The sequence below is a fragment of the Rhopilema esculentum genome, chromosome 6 (genome assembly GCF_057945365.1).
Source record: "Rhopilema esculentum isolate cy_ngs chromosome 6, ASM5794536v1, whole genome shotgun sequence".
Lineage (NCBI taxonomy): Eukaryota > Metazoa > Cnidaria > Scyphozoa > Rhizostomeae > Rhizostomatidae > Rhopilema > Rhopilema esculentum.
The window spans coordinates 5,261,651-5,287,322 of NC_142820.1; the positions used below are offsets into that span (position 1 = coordinate 5,261,651).

The 25,672-nt window shown below is 35.3% G+C and overlaps 1 protein-coding gene across 1 annotated transcript; it reads right to left on the reverse strand.

The window, feature by feature from the left end:
- Positions 1 to 741: 741 nt before the first annotated feature.
- On the reverse strand, positions 742 to 21,079 carry LOC135686703 (rho GTPase-activating protein 26). The gene is made up of 29 exons (XM_065202995.2): positions 20,614 to 21,079; positions 19,016 to 19,111; positions 18,296 to 18,357; positions 17,821 to 17,892; positions 17,519 to 17,620; positions 16,827 to 16,937; positions 16,583 to 16,625; positions 13,634 to 13,695; positions 13,007 to 13,069; positions 11,803 to 11,878; positions 11,472 to 11,569; positions 10,857 to 10,897; positions 10,297 to 10,353; positions 9,546 to 9,624; positions 9,316 to 9,349; positions 8,786 to 8,851; positions 7,735 to 7,809; positions 7,119 to 7,209; positions 6,195 to 6,253; positions 5,720 to 5,825; positions 5,079 to 5,238; positions 4,285 to 4,594; positions 3,619 to 3,714; positions 3,065 to 3,124; positions 2,899 to 2,935; positions 2,320 to 2,376; positions 1,995 to 2,165; positions 1,166 to 1,245; positions 742 to 911 (listed from the first exon to the last, which is right to left on the reverse strand). The coding sequence occupies exons 1-29, from the start codon at positions 20,765 to 20,767 to the stop codon at positions 814 to 816; spliced, it is 2,616 nt and encodes an 871-aa protein (XP_065059067.2). The 5' UTR covers positions 20,768 to 21,079; the 3' UTR covers positions 742 to 813.
- Between the last annotated feature and the right edge of the window lie 4,593 nt (positions 21,080 to 25,672).

Here is a 25,672-nt window from a genome sequence, read left to right on the forward strand (position 1 = left end):
CGTGTACGTACACTTGATCTTTAGCGCCTGTTTCTCGGCTATTTTTACCCTTGATCTTCAGCACCTGTTTCTCGGCTATTTATTATAAGTTTATCGCCAACTTCTAAAATATCAACTCTACCTAAAGCTGCACTAGATATTAAAGTCGTTTTCTCGGGAAGTCCAGACTGATATATGGATATCTTCATCCAGATGGAACAGTATTTCTATGGCAGCCAGATTAGATAAAAATAGTGTAACATATTTTGATTCTCTAAAAAAAACTTATGTTTGCGAAATAACGTAATTACTTTGCCCACTTTTTAAGAAATGGGATGCATGGATTTGCCATGATATTCAACGGCATCAGTAATTATTTCAAAAACCGTCTTTTGCGATAAAACTAAATATTTCAAATCATACCATAAATACGCGTAGTACCTATAAAAACCAAAACATAAAGGGGTAATCTCTAGGAACAGCAATACGCTAAAACGTTGCTTCTTTACACTGAGTACAATCATGATTCAAATTTCCTGAACCCTTCTCAATATTAACTTTCGGTATCATCTAGGTCAACGAAGCTTATTTGCTGCCAACTTCATAAGACGAATTAAAAAATCAAGCATTGGCAGCTTTCAAACAGAACAGAGCAGTGTTGCAACATTTTAAAATTATTTAAAAATGCTGCTCATGTAATGTTGCTCTGATAATTTACCCCTCTGATAATACGCAAGAAACCAAAATATGATCACCTTCTAATGCATGAAATTAAAACAACGATCCAAATAATTTAGCTTGATTATAAGAAAATTGAAGATCGAAAAACGAAATTTAGATCTCATCCACAGTTTCCACATAATTCACGGGTATAAGGCCCGTTCGTCCATTCAGAGTCCCAGTTAACCAGCCCTCTTCTGGAGATTTTCTTACTAAAATTGAAATGGAAAAAATTAGAAATAGGAAGCATTTATTGTGGATAAATATTTCATAAAGTAAAGACGTGTAATGTAAGGATGAAGATGATTTATGATTATGATGCTGATGGTGATGATTGATTATTGATAAAGATTAGTATAATTCTAAAGAAATTTATACCGGATTGGTTACTCAGTATTATCATATAAACTGTCGCTGTTGTTGTTTTTGATGACAAGAATAGTGATGATAACTTGTAAGGCCTTACCGTTTGTAATTATAGCGCCCATACCAAATGACAACTCGGCGTCGTTTTCTGCTACACAGTTATACAAAGCTATGACTTTCCTAGAGGTAAAAATGCGATACATAAATACTAAAGTCTACCTAAAAAAATTGTTTGAAAATTTGTAAAATACTTCTTTTCAATCAATGTGATATTTCATATGAAATCTTAAAACTTTAGAGTAAAATTTTGATATGTTCGAGATAAAGTTTTTTTGAAAGTCAAAGAAGAACCTATTCAAAGCCTTTTATTCTTTCTTATGGTTCTTGAAGCGTTAACAATGTTATGGTCGTACAAAACTTGAATATGGCTTTGAAAAAAGCAAACATTTAGTGAACTAAAGCTTTTTGTCTGACACTCTTCAGAATTTAAAACGTCAGAACATAGATCGAAAATCTACGCTAGGAAATATCCACAACTGGGTATATATACTTCCTAGCGTAGAGTTTTCGATCTATGTTCTGACGTTTTAAACTCTGAAGAGTGTCAGACGAAAAGCTTTAATTTACTAAATGTTTGCTTTTTTCAAAGCCATTTTATTTTTTTAGTTTCTTTGAGAAACAAAACATTCTGCAGATCAAAACTGACAACAAAAACATTGTAAAAATGCTTCGTTTATTTCATTACGCTCCATTGAAACATTAATGTATCATTCCTAGAGTGGAGGCTCATTAAATTCTTCTTCTAAGTTGGGGACTAACGACTTATTCGAGGGAGTGTATACAAAATAAGGGGGGGGGGGTTGGGGGTACGATTCAAAGATCTAAGGTATGGGATTCAAACAGCTAAAATTCATTGGATGTGGCCTTACCAGTCTTTTCGCCGAGGTATAGGTGGTGGTGATATGGGTTCCTTTCCGTCTTCAGGTAATGTTGACTTTTGCAGTGGACCAACCATAGCAACTTGTCTGTTTTGGACTGCCTTTTCAAAACTTATAGTCCTCTTTGGGACAGTCGCTCGGACATTTTCATACTCTTGATCTCTGATGATAATAAGAAATGAATGACATGCCATTAAATAAATGTTTGAAATCGAAACAAATCTATAAATACAAGCTTATGAGATACTTAAATATTCAAATCTCTTGGATAAAAAGGTGATGATTTAGTAATGATAACTGCATTATATTGGCCTACCTTTCTGCATCTTCAGCTGCTGGAACGCTTGTGAAAGCTGGAACACTCTCAAAAATCCTATGTAAAAAACAAATTTCAAATTGTGTTTGGGTGGTTTTCTTGGTGAATAAGTATTAATACTGTAACGGCAAAAAGGTGCAAAGATCTTGTAACTTCCTGTAAACAAAGACCACAAACCTCGAATATAATATATCAAACAATATAATATCTTCAAGAAATGAATGTCTTGGGTTGAATTTAAAGTTATTTTTACGACCTGAGTTAGGCGTTTCTTGAGTCCTGTATAACTCATTTCCAATTACACACCTTAATTAAGCTATAGAAATATATTAAAGCCATAAAGAGAAAAATTTGTTTAAGGAAATATATAGACACAACTAGAATGTTCGACATCTCGAAATTTCAGCATTTATCTTTGGTAAATAAAGCCTTTTTTGTAATTTTTTACGCATTCTAAACGAGCAGTTACCACCGTGGATTCTATTGAGTCGCGTGCAAGTCTAGCTTATGATACTTGACTCGATACATTTAATGGCTGATTTAGAATGTTTCTAGTCTACAAAAAGATGACTAACTGACCTTTTTGGTGGGGGCAAGGGTTTTCCTCCTTGAGTACCTATAAAAACGAAAATTGATCTTCAGCACCATCAGTAACATCATGGGGGTAGCAGACCCAACAGCTACATATGTAATTCATAAAGTTAAACTACTTCCAAAATTAATCTCATAACCAATAAAAACAAACCTCTTCTTGATGAAACCGAGGATGAGGAAGCAGCTTCAGAACTCGTATTAAGAGCAGGGGCTGCAATTAAAACAAAGAATTTATGAACAACGGCTTACTATAATGCGTTTTGTATAAGTATTAACAGACCTAAGAAGCTGAGTCTATCAAATCATTAACAATAAGTGTTGACAAGATAAAAACGCTATAAATACTAATGGGGCTCAAAGATTGACGAAAGGGCTGCCTTGTTGTCTTATTTTATGGTCTGGTGACCATCAGAGGAATCAGGTAAAAGCCCCGTGGCTGAGAAACTCCTTTGTTTCATTATCGAAGATCGAATAAGGAAGTAGATATAAATTTTAGAAAAAACTGTGGTTTTAGAATCCAGAAACCTTTCCATTCCCCCAAATTGGACCACTTGCACCATATTTGCTCTGAAAGAACTTTCTGGTGCACTTATACCGTAGGAATGCCACTTCCCTAGCTTCCCCTTTGCAACATACAATTTTTAGATAACCTTCGACCATTTATCGGTAAAGTACTGAGAATGAAAGTGAATAAACTATGATTACTTGAAACCGTGCGCTGAAGTTCCTCCCCAACGCTTGAGCAGGTCGAGTACCCCGATGACCGGTCCGATATTATTGTCCAACTATCCGAATCGAGATCTAGAAAAATAGAATACTATTACATCAATCGAAGGGAGAGACTCCTCTTTCTAAGTGTCCCATATACACTTGACACACCATGCAAGGATTGCATTACGTTGTTATGGTGAGTTGATAAATAACTTTAACTTCATGATTTTATAGGAAGGTGGTTTAAGTGTAGCAGTAAGGAATTGCTTGCAAGAATAACATTTTCACGTTAAGTAAAACGTCAGATTCATTTGCTATTGTAAAGTGATCGATGCTTGACTGTTGGTTGCATTTAGCACGAAACATTATGGCAGATGATAAGGGATATCGTAAAAACTCTACGTATAGGTACAGTCATGTGCTCGTGTTTCTGATTGGCCTATTTCGATCCACAACTGGGTATATATATTTCTTAGCGTAGAGTTTTCGACCTATGTTCTGACGTTTTAAACTCTGAAGAGTGTCAGACGAAAAGCTTTAGGTTACTAAATGTTTGCTTTTTTCAAAGCCATTTGCAATTTTTGTACCACCAAAAGATTGTTTATATATTTAATCATCATCATTTTTTTAAAAAGTCTAAACTGACTTCAAAAGAGATACCTGGTTTGCTCAGATTTTTCTTCGGTAGTAAAGGCTTGTTTTGTGGGGGCGGGGGAGCTGGATATGATTTTTGCGAATGGACAGGTTTTTGCAGCACAGGTGGTCTTACATCCATGTAACCAGGATTCGAAATACCGATTGGTCCATTATGATGTTTTCTTGGTAAGTTTGGCGATCGCCTAGGCTCAGCTTTCAGATCCGGTTTCATAAGTTCGTTGTTGGGTCCTTCTGGCTTTGAAACTTCTGGCTTTGAAACTTCTGGCTTTGAAACCTCTGGTTTTGGTTTTCTTCCAGCATCATCCGAAAAAATCTAAAAAAAGAAAAATTAATAAATTGTCGAAACAAACTTCGATAAATTAACAGGCAGCAGTTCAACCAACAATTAGAAGGCTGTTGTTCAATCTGAAGTTTGTTCTTGATATTCAGAAAATCTCAAAGAAGAAGATCCTCACTCAGTAATGATAGCAGCACAAATAGCAGTCATGTCGTTGGTTTTACATTGCCTCGAATTAGAAAAATTGGCAAAAAAGCTAGAAGATAGAATAAAGATATTTACAAATATCATCTTTAGTAAAGTTCTTGTAATCTTGCTATACATCTCGGTGTTCACTGCATATTACATTAAAAATTTAGAATCAATTAACCATAGCTCTTCGTTTTGTAGCTTTTTCTCCTTTTTTTTAACTTTCAAAAATTATTTTGGTAAGAAAATAGTTTCCTTGGTGCACACTACAATGATCACACGATTATTTGCTTAGCTTGTTGTTTCAGGAGAATGGAAAAGAATGGATTACCTTGTCATATTCTTTGATAAGTGTCTCTATGACAACGCCTTGAAATTTCAAATTCATAATGGCAGCCATGGTTTCCTCCCTTGGCCTCATCAAAGTCGGTCCCCAGACTACTCCAATGTTACTAGGCTGCATAAGGTTTTTATTCGAATGCGCAGCAACACTAGCGAAATGAGCATAAACTTGAGTTAAATTATCTGGCTAAATAAATTTTTATATCAGCAACCAATAAAACACTAATATGTAAATGAAGAGAGTCCTCAGAATAACTTACAGTCGCAAAAAAATAGAAATTTCGCATAATTTTTCTTTTACAGCCCTACCAGATATGTAGGTCCCATTTACGTTTTCCACTTTGTATAAAAGAACACGAGTAGCTGAACGATTTGGAAAATTTTGCCAATAGATCAGCAAATAGCTACACTACTGGTTATTTTCTGCGTAAACGCTGAAAATCAACAGCCAATGAAATAAGCCAAGAAAAATCTAAGGGTCTCCCCCGTAGGCAGTTGTTTCTTCTGTTTCGGATTTAAACCTTCCTTAGAGCTTTATAACCATCGTAATATATAATGATAACAGAAATTGGCTGGTAAAATGATATTCAGATAATACAAACATTTATTACTTATCAGAGCAAAACATACTTCGCTAAATGCTCCATTAACAATTTCAGGGTAGAAAAATTCACTTCAGGCAGTTTGCAACAGCAGTCCCTCAAAGCTTCGATTCTTTGCTCTTGTTCTGGTAATTCTACAAGGCAGTAAAAGGGAATGAGAAATATTTTTGTCATTTGTGTAAGTGTAAAGTTTAAGATAGCACGAAAAAGCGGAAACATGGCATGCTTAAGAACTAAACAGACAGTCCAACAAGGTAAGAGGTTAGCTGTCGCTGATTTGTCAGAAAGAAGGAACAAATCAACAGCATCATTCATCCTCTCACGTCATTTTCGATCCACTTCTGGATAGAAACGTTTGCTTAACTTTCGTCATTTTCCCAGTTTGCTATGTTTCCGCTTTTACGTGCTATCTTCAAATTTTGCTGTCTAAAGGTTTATCAAGCGAAATTGTTGTGAATTCGTAAGTAAATTAAAGATAGATAAATGATAGAAATACAACTCACTGATGGCTTCGAGAAAATCAAGATGCAGCCTGAATGTGAGTAAGGGTTCTTCTAAAGTCCTGCAAAAAAATTGTCGGTTCTTTTTTAGAGAAAACGGTGATGAAAAAAGTGGCCTACCGAGAAAAATTTATAAAAAAAAGGGTAATTCAACAATAAACATTCTTTGTTTTCAGGTGATGATTCTAATCACGACGAGGTACCTCTATCAAGCGTTTACTCTTTTTATAGAATGGTCACTTAAGTAATTGCCAAAGCGGTCCTTACTGTTATTACTACTAACCAACGATAGAGTTTAGCACCTCTAGTATTGGTTGCTTGGTCTCGTTCGTGCTACCTACTATGCATTCTTATGAAATGGATAACAATTTATCTGTTTTGAATTTTCTTCAAAACTACACTTCTATGAATACAAATATTACTGATAAACGCAATGCAAAGAGGATGGAATAAAAGCGGATCAGACCGTAAATACGCGATGCCAACGATGAATATGCATAATTATAAAAAATGCTAACAATAGAGTCTAAAATGCATTAGCATAAGTGGAGCCTGCCAGCACCCCTTGTTTTCGGGCTGTCTTCATAGTAATATCGGTAAACAGAGAACACATTTTGAAAACGAATAGAAGTGAAAAAAGATCTAAACAAATACAGAAAATGGGTAACGTAGTTTTATAAATATATTTTTAGATAATTTGATATAAACCTTAAAGGCAACATGCCACGACGGATTTCAGAGACCAGCTAAATTGCAGTTAGCTGGAATATACAATAGGCTATTGCCATGTTCTCTAATCAGCAACGCCATACTTTTTGTCCGTCTTTTTCTCTCATAACCCCCCCCCCCCCCTAAAGAGCCTGTTATTTACCCTAAACGATTGACTGACGGGTTATAGTGCCTTATACATTAGAAAGAGGTACATACCTAAGGTACTGTTTCAATGCGCTTGTGATGGTCCTAAGGTCGAATTCCGATTGATCGCTTTCCAAATCTAGGATCGGGGCTTTCTTTGAGTCTAAAACACAATAACACTTTAATATATACTAATAGGAAATGACAAATACCTAACCTTCTTTCCTTTTCTATCAGGTAACGAAAGAAGCCTTTTTGGCATTATCAATTCCCTTATACTGGGAGGTAGGGTAATGAAGAGGTTTTGCTTGTCTGAAAATCCCTGAAGTTTCGCAGGAAGAAATTGCAACTTAATCATAGTGCAATCATACAGTTAAATCATTATGCAATTGCTGAACACAAAAATTTTTCTAAGGAGCAAAAAAGATTGTCTGCTATCAGGGAAGCCTGCACTCAAAGAAAGCAACGGGGGCAAAGCGCCAAGAATAAGGGCAAAACATAGCAAAAAAAAGAAAATGTCCAATTTTCGCGAGGACAATGAAGGCAATTGCCCCTGCTGCCCCCCCCCCCTGGCGCAGGCGTCCTTGACCGCAATGCACAAAACATAGAAACACTGTACAATGAATCACAAAAGCAGCATCAAAATCAGGATCGGTAAAATGACGAAATAAATATGTAACAACAATACCTATTGCCAGTTTTACAAGATTATTAAATTTTGACGACACTCCAGCAATTCTGTATAAACCTTCCTCTTCAAGGCCTAGAATTTCAAGAAACATACCCAGTTAATGCTTCAACAATCATTCAATCACGTCATAAAATACTTTCAATAAAACGAATCAGGGAAAATCTATATTTTGATAAACTGATTTAGAGATAAAAGCAAAAATAATAAATAAATAGAGGATTGTCGATCAGAGGAAAAATAATTAGTCAATGAAACCGTTTATGATATCGTTTTGTTGAAATGTTAACTTCACCGTTTTTGAGAAACTGGGACATTCTTCATTACTGTATAGCTTCGAGCATGATAAATTTACATGCAAATAACATTCAGCAGAGTATGCCTTGCAAAATCGTCTTGTCAAGATGAGTGGAACGTATAAAGTGGGTACAAAAAAAGCTACCATCAAGCAAAACCATGCTTGGCCTAATATGCACATGAAACGATATCTAAAGTCATGGTCCAGCTTTTGACATACGTGGCAGTAGTTTATCCAGTCTATTAACTAAGTATACACCCGCTTGAAAAATTCCAGTTTATCCAATCAATCATAACTTGCAGACCATTCTTTACACCAACCCCAGAATTAAACGAATCAACCCTATAGGTAACCGTCTTAGTAAGGATTGAAAGCAACCACTTCGATAGACTCCAAATCAAGTAAGTCGTTGATAGGGAAAAATCTGTTAAATTCCAACTCGAAAAATATACAAAATCATAAATTGGATGAAAACAACCGGCTAAAGTAAGACAATTTTTGAAGTAGAACTATTAATTAACATTTGAACTTGAATCCGATAGCAAAGCAACCAGGGTTGTTATACACTGTTATCAACAGCTAAAAAAGAGTAGCATTAAACTACAGAACTGAAGATTCTTTATGAAAATAGATTATGAAGCAGTAACGATCTACAGAAACCGTAACAATTCACATCGATCCATCTTTTATTCATTAAAGAACCGCAAATGCTATGCGAACGGATGGTAAGTTGGTGAAAATGATTACACATACTTTTCTTCTCTATGGCTGCAATACACTTTCGAATAAAGATATTCCCGATATCGCTGATCATATCCGCTGGAAAACAGATTTCAAAACATTCATACCACAAAAATAACATAACTGCAGCATTGATAAATCATGAATACTTAGCTGCAAAAAATACAAATTTGGCTTCAGCCGGGCTAAGAGCAAGGAGAGATATTCCTGAAACCAAAAACTGGAAAATTTGTGCGGCTAAAATCCACTCAAAATGCTATGTACAATTTTAAAATTTAAGCCGACTTTTTTATCATTTCATGCTTCCTTAAATAGGTTAATTTCTATTCAAATGCTTCGCTACACAGTTAGGCATTACATCCTTGCCTAAAAGTTGATACCATCTACAAAAAGGGATCCTATCTTAATTTTCTATTTTCTCTGCTGAAAAACCTAGATTAAATAACCTTTACAAGAATCTTTATCTAGCCTTAGCAATATTCAATTTTTCTTGAAAAGGAGATCGAGTAACTACAGCATTAATTAAAAGATTATCTCCTTACCATTGTTGATTAAATTTGCTGATTGTAAGTAGATCTAGAAAATCAAAGGAAAACTCTGCCTTATTCAGAAGGAAAATTTAATCAATCGCTATTTGTTAGTGTAATCGCAGACGTTCGTTCAGAACGTTGCATTAAAATATCAACTGAGAAAAACAAAATCAAGCTCAAGAATAGTTACGGAAAGGGAAACGAAGCAAAGCACTATAAACCCAGGAGTTTTTTTTACTCACTGGTTCTACGCCATCCATCACGTCAAGCCAGCATCGCCTGTCCTCATCACTTAACGCTTGTAGGCTTAAAGCTTCCTTCCTATAAAAAACAAAATAAAAACTCTGAGAACTCGATTGATGAAATGTGAAGTCTATAAAACGAGCAGTTTTTCAAAATAAAAGGATTTATTTACTTTATTGTTAGCCTTAAAGTCTCGAAAAGACAAATATCTTTTACCGAGAATATAGTCTCTCGTATAAGTTCCTAAAAGGTATTAGTTATGAAATGTTGGTTTTAGAATTGTATGTCCACGTTGCATGTCCGTCTGCAACGAGGCATAGATACTCAGTTTCTCGCATTTTAGAGAAAAAGCTGCTAACATTTCATTAATTTTCTAATTGAAATTACTGTTTACCGTTCTGTCGTTACAAAGTGTTCCATGCTGCACAAGTAGAGCTGTACACGCTTTCGGTGTAAAGAAGAGGACGGTTCTAGGTTGCTACCCCAAGTTTCACGTTTAATGTTATCATAATTCATTTTCTCAATCTTTACGGATAAAATTGATCTGGACTGCGTTATTCTGAAACTATAGCCCATTTCACTGTGTTTGTGCACTTTATTTTCGAGAATAAACATAGAATAAAATACAATAAGAGCAATAAAAAGGGAACCCCAAAAATTCAATTTCCAAACTTGTGCATTCGATGGGCAATCTAAGCTCTCCTGAAATTGCCTTTATCAGTCTATGATATATGGTTGACTAAAACCTACCTTTCCATGGCAGTTATTTCGAAGCAGAATCGTCTTTCTGGAGGCTCCGTTGGCTTCCTACAAAACACACAAGATCAGATGACTAAAAATATACTCGAATTAACAAGGAGTGAATAACGATCAAGTCACGATGTTAAGAACAATAACCATAAGAAAATCATGCAAAAAACATCTTAAAATCTTTTGCATCACGCCATTCACGATATCAATCTTTGAACTGGTTTTAAAGAAAATTGTCATACAAATCTACTCAGTGAACAGTGAATAGGTAATGGGATTTTTTCATTGCTTGGCGACTATGGAGAAAGGATAGTCAACCGGCGCCATAAGTAGAATGTTCGTGCACAAATCGCTCGTAAGAAGTCATTTGAATGATAAAAAATATATCCAAGTTTAAAATCGTAAGGAAATTCTGAATCGTGTGATTACAAGAAACGAAATCAGATGTTTTTTAACTTCTACTGTCAAGCAATAACAGAAACCGCTCCATGTTTCATCTATATCGAAAACAAAAATAGCACTTACAACGGCTAATTTCTTAGACGAAGGGGAATGGTTACCTTTCGCATGATTTCACTACCATTGTATCAGTGACGGTATTCTGGAAAAAAATCATATAAAAATAAGACTGCATCGAAAAGAGAAATTATTTTGGTAGCTGACAGTTCAACATTGGAAACTAGTTTTGTTATCATCAATCTCAAAACCCCGGCTCGGACAAAAGCCAAAACGTCACCTATGTTCTTGTGATATCGTCGTCATATTGTACAAATTATTTAACAACGGAAAGATTTATTTGTTACAGAATCAAATTGCTTTTTATTATCCGTAAAACGTTGACGTAGCTAATATCAAATCAAAAAAAGTTCCATGCAGACAAATGGATCAGTCTATCAATGGCCAACACAATATGACTCTTTCAGTATCTATCCATTCGCATCTGGTTGAACTCGAACAGATTCTAGAATACAAAACGAGGCCAGTGCTTTTTGCTTTAAAGACGGCTATGTAAAAAAACTTCATGATCCAAAGAAACATTGATGTTTATGAAACATAGTACGAAAAGCTTTGGCTCCCTCGCTCTATGGTCAAAACAGAACTGAAGGGGGTCTTTTACAAATTATTCAAAGTAAAATTCAATCGAAAAGGTTTATCATGACTTCAAGATCTCTTACCATTTTCCCCATTGTCTGCACATAAGGTATCATGGTTAGAATTTTGTTCTCTTTCTGATATGTACAATAGTATTTCGTCCAAGCTGAAACAAGACCACCTGGAGAGACAAAACAAGGATCGTTAAAGAAACGGTCTCTGGAAACTTTGATGTAGAAGCTTTGCATAAGCTTAACTAAGCCTTAAACTAGATTTTCAGGACTTCGGACGAGAAAGAATCTTGTCTTGTTACAATACAAAAAATGAAAAAAATAAAATAAAAAACCTTAAAGTCCAATAAAATATTCCCTTTAGGATAATTGTACAATCAGGTGAAACTTTACATAATGTTACCGTGTTTTTTCTCTTGAACGTATAAGTAGCCTTGTCTTGCGCACATTCCTTTCTGCAGTTCACCAGATTCTCCTTGCTGAAAACAATCAAAATACCAAAATGATATCATCTCTGACTGTGAATACTGCAAGATCAAGGACTTAATTATACATTTTGCCGAACGATATTGCTTTGTGCTTGCTTAATTGACACAAGTTGCCGGTAAATCCTGAATAAGCAGCCATAAGCTTATTTGTTGAAATGAACTTTTTCAGAGGCCACAAAATGAATTATGTGTCAAATGCTTATTCGACAGAGAATAGTAAAGTATACAATTATTGAATTTTGCAAAATGCATTACTAAATTGCTTATTCTATCACTATGCTTATTTATTATTCACCTAAAAGTGCTTATTCTATCACAAAGCTCTACAGACCCGTCAGAAATAGTACCGTGACTGAAGCAGAATGTTCTATTCGATTTCAACAAAAAGTACGCCATTTTAAACCAGGCAAATATGACTACCTAAAGAGCAATTTTGCCACGAATAAAGGCTGGATTATTTGAGGGCCTTATTTAAACATGATTTTAGATAGTTGTTTGTCAGGATTCTTCCTAGAAACTTCTGGTGCATTAAGGAAGGATCCAAAACTGTCAATTTTTAAAGCCTTGTCGGGCATTCAAACGTCACTAGGCATCGATAACTAGAGGTAATAATTGCGTAAGCCACTCTGTGATCTTTGTCAAACTTCACGCAAATTCGTTGTTTAACGCTTTTCCTACAAGGTTATGACTTGATAGAATTCTGTCCTCTAGCGATTGAGTTAAATAAGTGTCCGATATTGCTGGTGTCGTTAGGCGACGAGAGGTTCTGGATTCTGTGCAAAATGTGGGCAGTTTAATTTTCAAAGGTGTGAAGCAATTTATGCATAGGAGCGAAACAATGGTATCGGTTTCTGCATTAAGTAAATAGTAGCCAATATATTAATTCAAAAGAACTTGCGAACTTTCCAACTAACGGATTTTTCATCGTCAGACACACATTTTCCACATATAAAGATAACGCCGGAAGATGACTGAGAGGCTGTGATATCGTTACGGAAAAGCGATTAAGAGGCTCTTATATAAAGGTTTCTCTTCCCACTTAAATTTTCTACAATATCTAGAGCTGGATTACGAAGGGGAATAAATGCCATCTTTATAACTATCATTTAAGTTCCTTACCTTCTCGACCTTACGCTTCAGATCTTCTGCTTCTTCTGAGGTAACACTGTACCGTTCCCTCAGCTACACAGGGAAAGAATTCAAGATAATTATTCTTATATGTTCGATAAAAATTGGAGAAGGATAGGACAATACAAAAACTTTTATTCATAAAATATAATGTTTGTCATGAAACTTTTGAGCAAAGTTACTTGCAAAATTTATTCATTATAAACACTATCAAGCTTCTACTTGAAAAATATAAAATGTGTTTTACCTTATCTTTGGAAAATCGGGACACAAATAATTCCTATTTTTGCTATGTCATACTTGAATCTACTTAGAAATGGATATTCCATGATCCCGTATACTAGAATTTGCTGCTTTATTGTTCTGTGTAGCCCGGAATTTGATGTTATCACTAAAATGAGAGTTACGGTAAATCACGCCCTTTGATTCAGTAATACCACTAACATAATTTGGCTATAATTCTACAACCGATAAAAAACCACAGATATATAGTCCTACAGAAAGCACAGTTGCATTCTGTCGGCCGTCGAATCAAACATCGACTAGGCAAACCAGAATGCGAAGTGTTTCTACCTATTAATCAAAAGACACGCTGAAAAACATAATTTCACAACTTACAGTCTGCAGTTTATATGCTAATCCATCGAGAAAAATCTTGGCATCTGTATAGCATTCATGACCTGACAGAATGCAGTCAAAAAGTTAGGCATCTAAATGTGCAAATAAAAAGCGAGATATCTCGATCCCTTGCGATTAATAACGAAGGCTGCAAAACTTGATCAAACGTAACCAGCAATGTATTTTCAAATACAAACGTTTTGTGTCTTCATATTCTTTTTCAAATAAATTCCGACCAAAAGGATTATCATGCATAATTTATTTCAGCTAAGAGCGATCACAAAACACACCTGTTTGCTAAAAAACTTAAAAAATTTGCATACTTATTTAAATGATACTCTCTAAATTCTCTGCCAAATTTCAATATTCGTCGCAGTATAAACTTTGCATCGAATAATAAAAGTAAAAGCAATTTTCAATTCATGCATTTGAACACTTTTCAAGACCTTGAACTATGACATCACTTCTGTGAATAAAAATTCTAGGCCTGTATCACATTTCAAGCAAAGAGTGTATTTCTACTATGTACATGATTCTTGAAAATCTTCAAAACCTAATGAGGGAGTGATTATATTGCTACTCCAAGCAACAGTTGATATATCATTTACAACATTCATATACTCTACAAGGGAAAGTATGCAACACCGTCTCAACTGCCAGGGTTTCCCTATTACATTTGAGCACAAACTAGAAATACAACAGGGAATACAAAAGGCATATGCCTTTCATTACTTCATTTTAATTTATCGTGACCTTGTGATATCTATAATCCGTGCCACGCCATTTTGAGAAAGAAAGGGGTGTGTCTCCTAACCAACAATAGCAAGTGCCTTCGTTTTGGAAATCATCCAATTCAGGTCGAAAAATATTATAATCCCCCTACAAGGGTCCAGGCTCTATGTGGTTTTACCCCAGCTATCCATCTTATTTACTCACCGGTATATGGTACTCTCAAGTCTTACATTGGCAATAGGCTTTCTAAACAAGAACCTCAAGTGGTTAGACTAAAGACCCATCTATTTGACTAGAGGTGGCTAGGGGAAACGATGTTATTTAGAAGTCCCGACCTTGCGTTTTGAGAAAAGAAAAGCCGTGAGTGAACAAAATGAAGAAATTTTTTATGAACTCGGATTTCTGGCGACACAACACGAAGTACACAGTGATTAATAAATTATTCTTAACTGGTTTTAAAATCAGATACCTATTTGTGGTGGCATTAACACGAATAACATTAAAATATTTTGTACTTATGGCTGCTTTGTTAGATTCCATTAGGCCAATGACCTTCAGAAGCCAATAAAACGGAGAATGAACGAGATAAATCATACACTAAGTCATCCGGGACGAGCGAAAACAATAACCAAAAATATCCAGACAGAAAATATAGGCAAAACGTAAGGTGCATCGAAAGTATCGAGGAAACAGCTCTTGGGGGAGGGATGCTTTTGAAAGAAAAACGGGTGTTTATTGAAAGTGGTGCTGCTGTCCTTTATTGGCTGCGTAGGACAAATGGCGTAGACCAAGTTCTACTTTAAAATTAGGAGGGAATAGAAATGAGCCTAAGTGCGGGCGGCGAGCTGCCATTATAACAAATCATAAAATATTTGTTGGTATCCGTGTTGTTACTAGCAGGAAATATTTTAGGTTGGGCATAGATATGGATTAGGTAGAAAGTTTCTTAGTTCTCTTTGAATTTAAACAACCAAAGGCATCTCAAGATTTTTTTCAATATAAAACACCTAGAGCTTAGCATTTCTCAACTATAAAGCCAATTTTTTCTGGTATTCCAGCAATACAGGTATTCAAACTTTCCAGCTTCTTTATACATCTCACCCGAAGAACGTGAAAAACATGAAGATCCATCTCTTATGTGAAAAATTGCATCCAAACACAAAATCTTCAAAAATGCACCGTTTCTTAAATGCTGGCACGAGATGGATAGGAAACGTATTGTCTGTAATCCCGAGAATATGATTTCGTGACTGAAAGCTGGTTGTCTGTTGCATTATGAAAATGATATGACGTCAGTGGTCAAAAGCTGGACGCTTATTGTTAATCCTAACCTTATTAAAATGCGCAACTCGACAAGCACCACTTCAGTAAAATCAAACAAGGATCTTTTTATTGAAAATATGGCAATGATAAGTAGAGTCATGTTAAGGACAACCGAACATATTAATTCTGTAATCCCTTAAATTTGTTCAACCCTTAGAACTGGAGAATCCAATGAAGTGAGATATTAAATTATAAATAGTCTTAAATATGCTGTATGTTAAAATGACCTTTTTCGAGAATCTAACTTTTGGTTATGATTCTACTTTATCAAAAACACAGTCCAGATGCAGTATTTCTAACCACCCTTTTGGAAAACTTTTTTCAAGTTATAGACTTGCTGATTTTGTAGAATAAAAACTTCACTATCGACCCAATGTTGGCTGTTATAGAAAGTCTGAATTTACGAAACTAAGCAAGTCTTCTGGAAATTGTCAAGGGTATTTCCACCTTTTTGTAAAAGTGACCAGTTAAGTTTGTTGTTGGGTTGCTTACCATTGTGCCATAGCGAAATGAATTTGCATGTCTTCTTTTTACAGCCAACAAAAATAATTGTATGTTTTGAAGGGAAAGTATGAAAATTCACCAGTTTTCCTTAAATAAATTCCATTTTAGGGATAGGCCAATTCATTTGATTAAAAAATGACATCAAAAACAAAATATCAATGTTCCAAAACGGATTTTCTGATCTCTAAAAAAGATTTGTAACTGTCAGGAAAACCCTTAGCATTATTTTTGAATTTCAAATGAATCCAATGACACATTACCTTGGATCACCTTAGATTTAATGTCATGCAAACACAAAAAAAATGAACTGGTTTAAACCTAGAGTAGACAGACTCTCTGAGATGAAAACAGGGCTAAGACATCAATTTACTGGCAAATGAGCTTGCTTACCATTATGAAAAAATGTCTTTTGTCCATAGATGTAAGTGAGCAGCTGAAAAGTAGAAAATAATAACGTAAACTGACAAAAAAGATGGTCTTTTTATCATAAAACAATGGGAAAATGTGACATTATCTTATCAAAACAATAGGCTTGCCCCCCCCAATGTTCATCTATGTGTCCACCCCTGATTTGAAAGTTAAGGCAATTCAAAGATTTCCTGGAATAATGAAAGCTAGAGACAAGAAAACTCACAATTTCAACAAGCTCAAACTTCTTTGTTTCATTCACTTCCTGGAGTTTGGAAACATAATCAAAAGCTAGATGCTGGAAATTCTTGAACTCAGTTCCCATTTGCTGGTCAGACTAGAAAATAAAAAAAATTAATCTCCAGAGGTTACACAACCTTAAAAAATACTACCTGTTTGAAAATGAAGCATTATAGAAAACATATGGATTCTAAGAAAAAAAGTGCAAGAGCAGATTTTAATAAATATTACCACAATTTGACTTAATGATGAAGTTATTTCTAAATCATTATATTTGGACAACTTGGCAGTTCTTAAAGCTATTTTAAATCATTTCTAGAAGGTTGGATTCACCTATTTCTTCAAAACTTTTGTGCAGCTTAGAGCTGCCTCTATGGGGATGAGGCATTTCACATATTAGGCATTATACGTGAGGCATCCCATAGACATAATTGTAAACATAACTGGGGAGATGAATATGTAAAAACATGCAAAATATTGATAGGCAAACCAGTGAGCATCAAAATATTTTAAAAAGCATCATTTAAACATCTCAATGTGGCTAAAATTTTTTTACATTATTCTGCTAATATAATGGAGCCAGAAGTTAAAAAAATGACTAACATGTTTAAAAAGAAATAGAAACATGCTTTAAATTGCATAAAATCACATAACCAGTTAAGTACAAAAATTAAGGACCTCTTTCAAGATTTCATCTTTTGTCTTGTTTTTTAGCTGTAAATGTTTGTCTTGCAAAGCACACAGCTTCCTTGTTTCATCTTCATATTTTTTCTTTTCCTCCTAAAATTTAAAAATTTACAAAACAGTGAAGGTTTTTTCATATGAGGAAAATGATAAAATTTCACTGGCCAACTTCCTTCTTACTTTATAAAATATATCAAAGAATAAGGCCCCAGTTTTAAGTAGCTAATTACTAATATACAAAGGCAGCTTGATATGGGGAAATTTCAGCAACATTACTGATATGGAAAAAAGAATACCTTTGCACTTCCAATTTGAGACTTTCTGAATTTTTCCAGTGGTGCAATTAGCTGTATATGGGCATGTTCAAGCTGTGAAATAAACATAAGATCACACATTATTCACCATTATATTGAAAACCATCTAGGCTAAATTCTCTCAAACATATCAATCAAGAATGTAGTTTACAGAACAAATAATGCTAGATTTATTGTCCCTGTTTACTTTTTGTGCCTCATCACATTTTTTCAACCTTCAAAATTTTTTCATTTAAAAGATGCTTAAGAAAGAATTTTGAGAAGAACCAAGAGCAGTTGAGGGAGAAGGTAGAATAAATAGTGAGGTAATTATGAAAAAATACATTGTTACAGGCATCTTTCATTTCCATCTTTTTGTTGACTCTTACATTTTGCACTTTTGCTTTAGAAGGGTGACATCAATCTAGTCTGCAAACACTTTAAAATCTCATAGAAATAAAAATCATATTCAAATAACCATTCTTTCTCTTTCCTCTTCAACTCTTTCAATGAGGGTTGAAAAATTGTTGAAGGCATCAGCTATAAGAAAAAAGTCCAGGATAAAAAAGATTTAGAAAAATCAGATAATATAATGGGTATTGAGCCAGATATTTTATGACACAATGTAGTATTCAGCTGTTTCTTGATCTCCAAAAAAATTTACAAAAAGGAATACAAGAGAGAATATGTGAGAGTTTGTCAAAAGAGTTGATCCTGGCTTTTCAAAAATAAAAAATTAAATGAGTCATTAATGACTTATTTGAAATACCGAACAAAAGATATGATCTTAGAAATGAAGACTTTACAATTCCTAGAAATAAGACTGTTAAGTACGGAGAGCATCCATTGAGGTACCTAGGACCTGATGCATGGTCTAAATTGAATAATAAAGTAAGGCATAGTTCAAATATTGATAACTTCTGCAACTGTATTAGACAAAAAGACCTTGAGGTTTTTCTTGAAGACAACTCATGCAATGAACATTGTAAGCTCTAAAAGTTTTCTTGAAATCAGAATTTTCACTTTAATATATTACTTTTAATAGATTAAGTTTTATTTTCTATAGATTGTATGTAAATAGTGTCCCCAATTAGCAGAAATGCTAAACTCACACTGACACTGTAATAAAGTTGTTGTTATCATTATTACTATTTTTATTATTATAGAATCTAAGAAGGAGATAACACACTTTACTCACCAATTTCAATTTCATCAGGAGTATCAATTTCTCCAATGTAGTTTAGTGTGAAGTGTTTTAAGACATTGCAAAAACTTCTTTGTGCCTTGGAAAGGTCTGAAAAGTTAAGCATGTATGCCTTCAATAACAAATTTTCTGTATCTGTAAATGCACAAAGTACAAAAAGAAAATATGGCATTTTATTTAAACATAAATTCTCTTTTAACTTAAATACAAGCAAAATAATTCCACAAAGCCTATCTGTAAGGTAAGAGACATTTGAAAAACTATCATTATCACATTGTCAAATTATGCTCAGTTCAAGTCAAAAGCTAGATGTTCTGTTTTAGGATGTTCAGATATTACATACACTCTCTCACAAAAGTATTGCAATTCTTCAAATGAGGGGAAATAGCACAAAAATTATTGAAAGCCATGGTTGTGCAACTTGATTGTGTTTTTAAGTGGCAAATGGGAGTGGGTCGAAAGTGAAACACCACCAATCATCAAAACTTGAATCTATTTAGAGAATTTTCTTTCTTGACGGAAACCACAAACTTTTGAAACTGCTTTATGCCTTATTGAATCGGTTGCATATACATGAGGCAATTTATTATTGTAAAATTTCATGCGAAACCTGAAGAATTCTTTTAATTAATGATTATTTGGTTCTTCAAGAACCATTTAATTCATGGTTTATAATGATTTTCATACAAAGCCAAAGATTTTCAATGATGTGCAAATCTGGACTTGATGGACACCATGGAAAAACTTGAATTCCTCTTGCTTGGGAATAAATCATTCCTTTCACTCAGGTACAAGGTGGTGCAATGCTTTTGTGAGGGTAGTGTACACAATGATTGACTCAGTTTGATTCACTTTTTGTTGAGAACCCAGCTGCACCACGAGGCACAGGCTAAGTCTCAAACCTCCCAAAGTGTAACATTTTGGCTCAAGGCATAGACCTCATGAAAGATTCTGAACAGTTATGAATCAGTACTAATGTCCAATGTGTTTTTAATCGACCCGAAATTTCACCTTAGGTGAATCCATGCAAAACTCTTTACATTTTGTATCGTATTTTGCAACCTAGCTGCTAAAGTTGTTTTTAGGACACTGAGAAGCTATGCTTATAGAGCAGTGTCCCAGTCCTTCCTCTTGATGTGACCTTACCTCTTGATTCCTACTCTTGCTGTTGTTATAGGGGGACTGACAGTGAAAAATCATTTTCTTGAAGAAAGTTTCTAAACTCTGGGAAATCTAAATCCTATCTTTGGGGAAAATATCTAGAGCTGTCAAACAAAAGGCAAAAAACTGGCGCATAATAGCCTATTCATATAGAGGCCTGCTGAAAATACAGTTTATTTAATACTTGTCGATCCTATTATATATTTAGCCTACAAAAGTAGAATGTCTCGATACCACCAGAATAGCCTTAATTTTCAACTAGATTCCAAACTTTGTGAATAAAAAGCTCTGCATTTCAATATCATCGAGCCTGATTGTACTGATTCCTTGATGTTTGCTTTCAGATAGATTTACACAGGCCATACATGAAAAATGTTTAGTTTTTGAGGGCAGCAATGCCGGTAGAAATTTGTGATAGTCTATGCACTCACTGTCAACAGCTTTCAGCAAAACTTTGCATTCTTTTATCAGACCTTTTATCTGTTCACCAGTTCTTTCAAGCTCCTTCTCGTGTTCATTAACATTGTCTCGGAAGTACGGACTGTCCAGATAGCAATCAGAGAACTCTAGCGGCTTTAAACCCATCGCGGAATTCTAAGATTCCACTTCCTTGCAAACCCCAACAACTGTTTGTTGCGGGCCTACACCAGTTTGATATTTTCTATGGCACTCACATAGATTGAAATACAAATTCAATCACTTGTTCCTTCCAAAAGAGACAATCAAAGAAAACACTGGTTTTTGTTATCATAAAAACAATCGCTTGTTACATTTACAGCTCTTTCTTTTGAACTAATACTGTAACATATTTCTTGCATCCAACAGCGATCACCGTCAATATTTTGCATGAAGGATGATCGCTGTGGTTCCTGCGCAGTTCGAAGGCGTCAACTCCTTCCTCCTGCGCATCCAATGGCTTATAAAACCACAGTACGTGAATCTCAAATAAAAACCACCGTAACCTGCACAGAAGAGCATTTGTTTACAGTGAAACTACTGAGGAAAATTCCCTAGTAGGCCCGATGACTTCCCCAGTAGTGACAGCCAAAATCACATAATTTCCCCAGTAGTTGGCAGTGGCGTACCCAAGGGGGGGGGGGGGAATAGGGGGGTCCGGACCCCCCACTTTTCTAAAGTATGGTTCTCGAGATTTGTCCAAAAACGATGTAAAACTCATAGGGGGGGGGGGTAGTATACTGTATGCTTGTGTCAATAGCAATTGTAAAATACTTTGCTATTTACCGTAGCTAAAATGAATCAAACAATAGGGGAAAATTTTGCAAAAAGGGCGTTTCCCCGCATTTGCGAGTGTTTGAAGGGTGTGGTCCCAAAAAAATCTCTCCAGACCCCCCCCCCCCCACTAATACAGCCCTGGGTACGCCACTGTAGTTGGGACCCTGGCAATTTCAACTGACCTCCATTGTTTTTCAAAAAATAAACTTTTAAATGACATTATCGTGACATCATCGCTTTTTCTTGACTTTGTTCTTTCTTTTCTTGAAATTTATGAGCTAGATTTATTACATTATATCCAACTCAAATTAATTCTTTCTATTCACGCTATACAACGTCATAGTACATTGCTTTTATGAGAAACATTACATATAACTCTACGGAGTTGCTATGCTCCTTTTATTTAATCACAATAATCTAATAACAAACTGGATCCTTTATGCCGGCTAAAAAGGGCGTGTCTCACTTTTAAAGGGTGTGGTCAAAAGATAAATACTCTTATATACTGACAGATAAGTTAATACCTTACAATTGTTGAAAAAGGTTCCAGGGTGAGTACAAAAATAGCTTCTTTTGCCCGGCAAAAAATCCTTAATGTGACGACGGACAAATTGTTGGGGGGTACCGCACCCCCTCATACCCCCTTTGGCAATGCCCCTGGCCACATGAAAATGCTCTGCTGCACAGTGCCAGTGCCGATCGAAATCTTACAAGGGCAATTTCTCACTAGATTTTACAAAGGCAAGTATACAAGAAGAGTACAAACTTAAACTAACTTCCTGACAAATCCAGCAAATTTTAGCACGTGACTGCTTTGACAAAACGCTTAGTGAATTTCTGTATAAAATTAACAAAATGAAGGTCAGACTGGCTGTTTCTAATTTCAAATTGAGGCTGGATTGCTCTTACTTCATCATTGAGTCATAACTATGTAAGCTAAAATATTTAGTCAGTAAACAATATCTAAGTGAGTATGTACGTTGCATGTGGTACTTCATCCAAAATAACGATAATATAGTTAGCAAATAACTATTTAAGTGAAAATTGTAACACTGGATATGTATCATGAAGGTATTGCTTTTAATTTTGTTAGCAAAATAAATACACCACTATAAAATAGTTTTCCAGAATGAAAATGCCCTTACAGAGACTAATGCTGGAAATGGAACTATCGTGTCACATTGAACGAATCTTCTTAATGTCTTTTGAAGATTCTTTTCTGACCAATTTTACCTATACATGAGAAGCACTGTCAATTTCGTCTTACCTTTGGAGTTTCTTTGTATTCCATGATTTCAAAGAGGCATTCAATATTGCTGAAAATTACATTTTCTGTGTCTTATCTTACTGTGCTTCAGCAGCAAAGCAACAACTTCTTGCTAAAATTTGACAGGCAGAATTTGGAGTTTCACAAGCTGCATTCTCCCTAATCCCGTTCTATGTCTTATCTATAGCAACTACACTTTGTGCCATGGCATGCGCACAAAACCAACCATAGCAAATTAGACGCCTAGCGAGAAGGCAATAAAGTTTCCGTGTACGTTGTCAAAAAATTGTTAAACAGAAACAAAAAGTTCTACAAACTCGAAGTAGCAACTAATATTGCCAAAAATAGTTGTCAGGAAATTGAAACTCCTTCATATGCAGATTGAGCTTGTTTTTGGTTCAGAAAAGGAAACAAAGGCAGTGTCTAGAGCAATCGGCATCGAAAGTCATGCCCCACTGTTATCCAACGTCTATGGAGGATGCTCCTTTAATGGACGAGAAGTGCCCAACATTAAGCTCGACCTGAAAGATGCACCGAACACTTGTCAAGAAACTGCTTCCTTTTCATTTGATTATCTCGAGATTTACCCAGATCAAATAACTTCAACAAATTAACAAGTTTCTTTGAACGACTTTACAGAAGCAACTATAATAAACAAAAAATATAGCCACATTTTGAGGTCTTTCATTTCTTGACAATACTTTTTCCTTCAAAGCCAATAAATATTATTGATTTTTGTAGCCAGCAATCGACTGTACCCTTCTTGAAGAACATCTGTAGCCCTTCATTCAAGGACCGCGGAGGGGGACTAAATCGTTTTGGGGGGCTAAACATGCTAAAAGCCAAGATCAGGGCAATTTTTGTATGGTTTCAAGTACATTTTGGAGGCTACTACTGGGGGGCTAAAGCTCCCATAGCCCTCCCCGCTTCCGCGGTCCCTGGATTCATTTAGTCCGGCTTTGCATAAATTTTGCTTATCGTGTAATTTCTTGACATGCAATGCTTCTCTTCTGTGTTATATATTTTAACTTTTTAACTTTTCAATTTCTGTCATTGAAAATTGTAAACAGGGAATTTTAAACGTTTAGTTGTTTGACTACTTACAGGAAAGACATTTATTACAGCTTTCATTCGCTTTGGGGTGTCTTCGCGAAGTGTTTTTATTCCTGTATAAATATTCTAGTTATTTTGATAAGACTGTACTCTTAAACATTTTTAAAAATTTCAAATAGCAGTAGGACTAATCCATAAACCAACACATTTTTCTTTTTATACGTGGCCTCTAGGACCTTCAAATTTAATATTTTCCACGAGAAAAAGCTCAATTTCCCATAGTAGAACGCGCCTACCCATAACTTTGGTGCCTTTTCACATTTGCCTAAGATAGTAGCAATGTTAATGTCTAATTGGCCATCGGAATGTAATGTAATGTTATGTAAATGTAATAAACGAGATATTTTCAGAACCCTTTCGTCAAAACCCTTTCGTCAAAACTCTTTCGTCACAACCCTTTCGTCACAACCCTTCCGTCACAACCCTTCTCACCACACCACAAAAGAAGTGAGATGCAAAGACCTTAAAATCTCTTCGAAAGATAGGCTGGTAAACAGATTTTTTTCTTTTTAAAATTGGAAAATGTTCTCAAGAATAGAAACAATGGCAAAGTGAAATTATAATACAAAAACCATTTGTAACCCAAGTATCAGGGCACTGGGCTCGAATATCTTTTTGGTTCTATCCACCTCATTGGTTCAATCAGTGTCTTGGACAACTTACTACAAGTTGTATTATATAGAGCATATTGTATGGATAAATATTTATCTAACTTCTTTCTTTTATTGATATATCTTTGGCTAACATACATTCGATAAATTGTAAATATGTTGATGAATTGCATGAATTTGAATTTGAATTTAAGCTTTGAAGAAGCAGATGACTAGTTGAGAAGGAGATTCTTCTTATCGTATCCAAATGTTGGTTGTCACAGACTGGTTAACGAGCAGGCAGTGGCGGATTTAATGAGGGCAACTAGGGCAGTCGCCCCTCCCTCACCGAGTTGAAACAAACTGACACCCCGTTGTTTGAAGTTGTGCGTCACTTTTGAAGAATGAGAATCAGTTGAAAAAATTTCTAAGACCTATAGGTTTATCTACTTCATGATTAGTTGTTTGTTCCAAAAATGGATCATGTTTTGCTAGAAAAGTCACGCTCAGGAAGAGAACAAAGGCTATCCATAAAGTTGTGTTCTTTAATTCCTGCCTCCATTCAAACATTGTTCAATTTCTTACGCTTAATAGCTGTCCAAACTTCATGTCATAATCAAGCCAAATACATTTATGGAGCACTTTCATGATGGAATATTTGTCTTTGGTTCTCAGTCGATGTTGTAAATATCCCGAATCCATTTTCCGGCTGTCTCTAGAATGTCATAGTTGCGAAACTTTTTCTGCCGCCAAGCAAAGTGGCCGCCTTCATCTGAACAATAAATCTTGCATTTTGCAATAATGGCGCAGAGTACTGTTTAACTGAACAGCCATACTCTAATTGAAAGTTTTCTGGGCCTTACCGGAAAAAAATATTGAAGTCAGCAGTCAGCCCTTTTTGTAGAGTACTCTAATGGGGTTGGAGATCTATGGCGGAGCAGCGAATGTTCAGCCGAAAAATTCGTCTATCTATTAAGAGAGAAATTTTAATAAGAGGCCTTCAGTAGTTAGGATCTGAAATTGTTGTATTCAGCGTACTCTCGTCACCCATTTCTGAAAATTTTTCAGCGCTCCCACTTCCAATTGCCCCTCTTCAAATCTGCTCTGGGTCCGCCTTTTCGTTGCCTTCAATCCAAACTTTGGTACAGATGGCTATTGTCCTCTGTGTTTCCGCTTTTCCGTGCCATTTAAACTTTGCGGTACCAAAGCCATATTCACAAAATTTCACTTTCAAAAGTGCTTTTACAAAAAACAAGTAAGTGCAAAGGCTCGGCAGGAAGACAAATA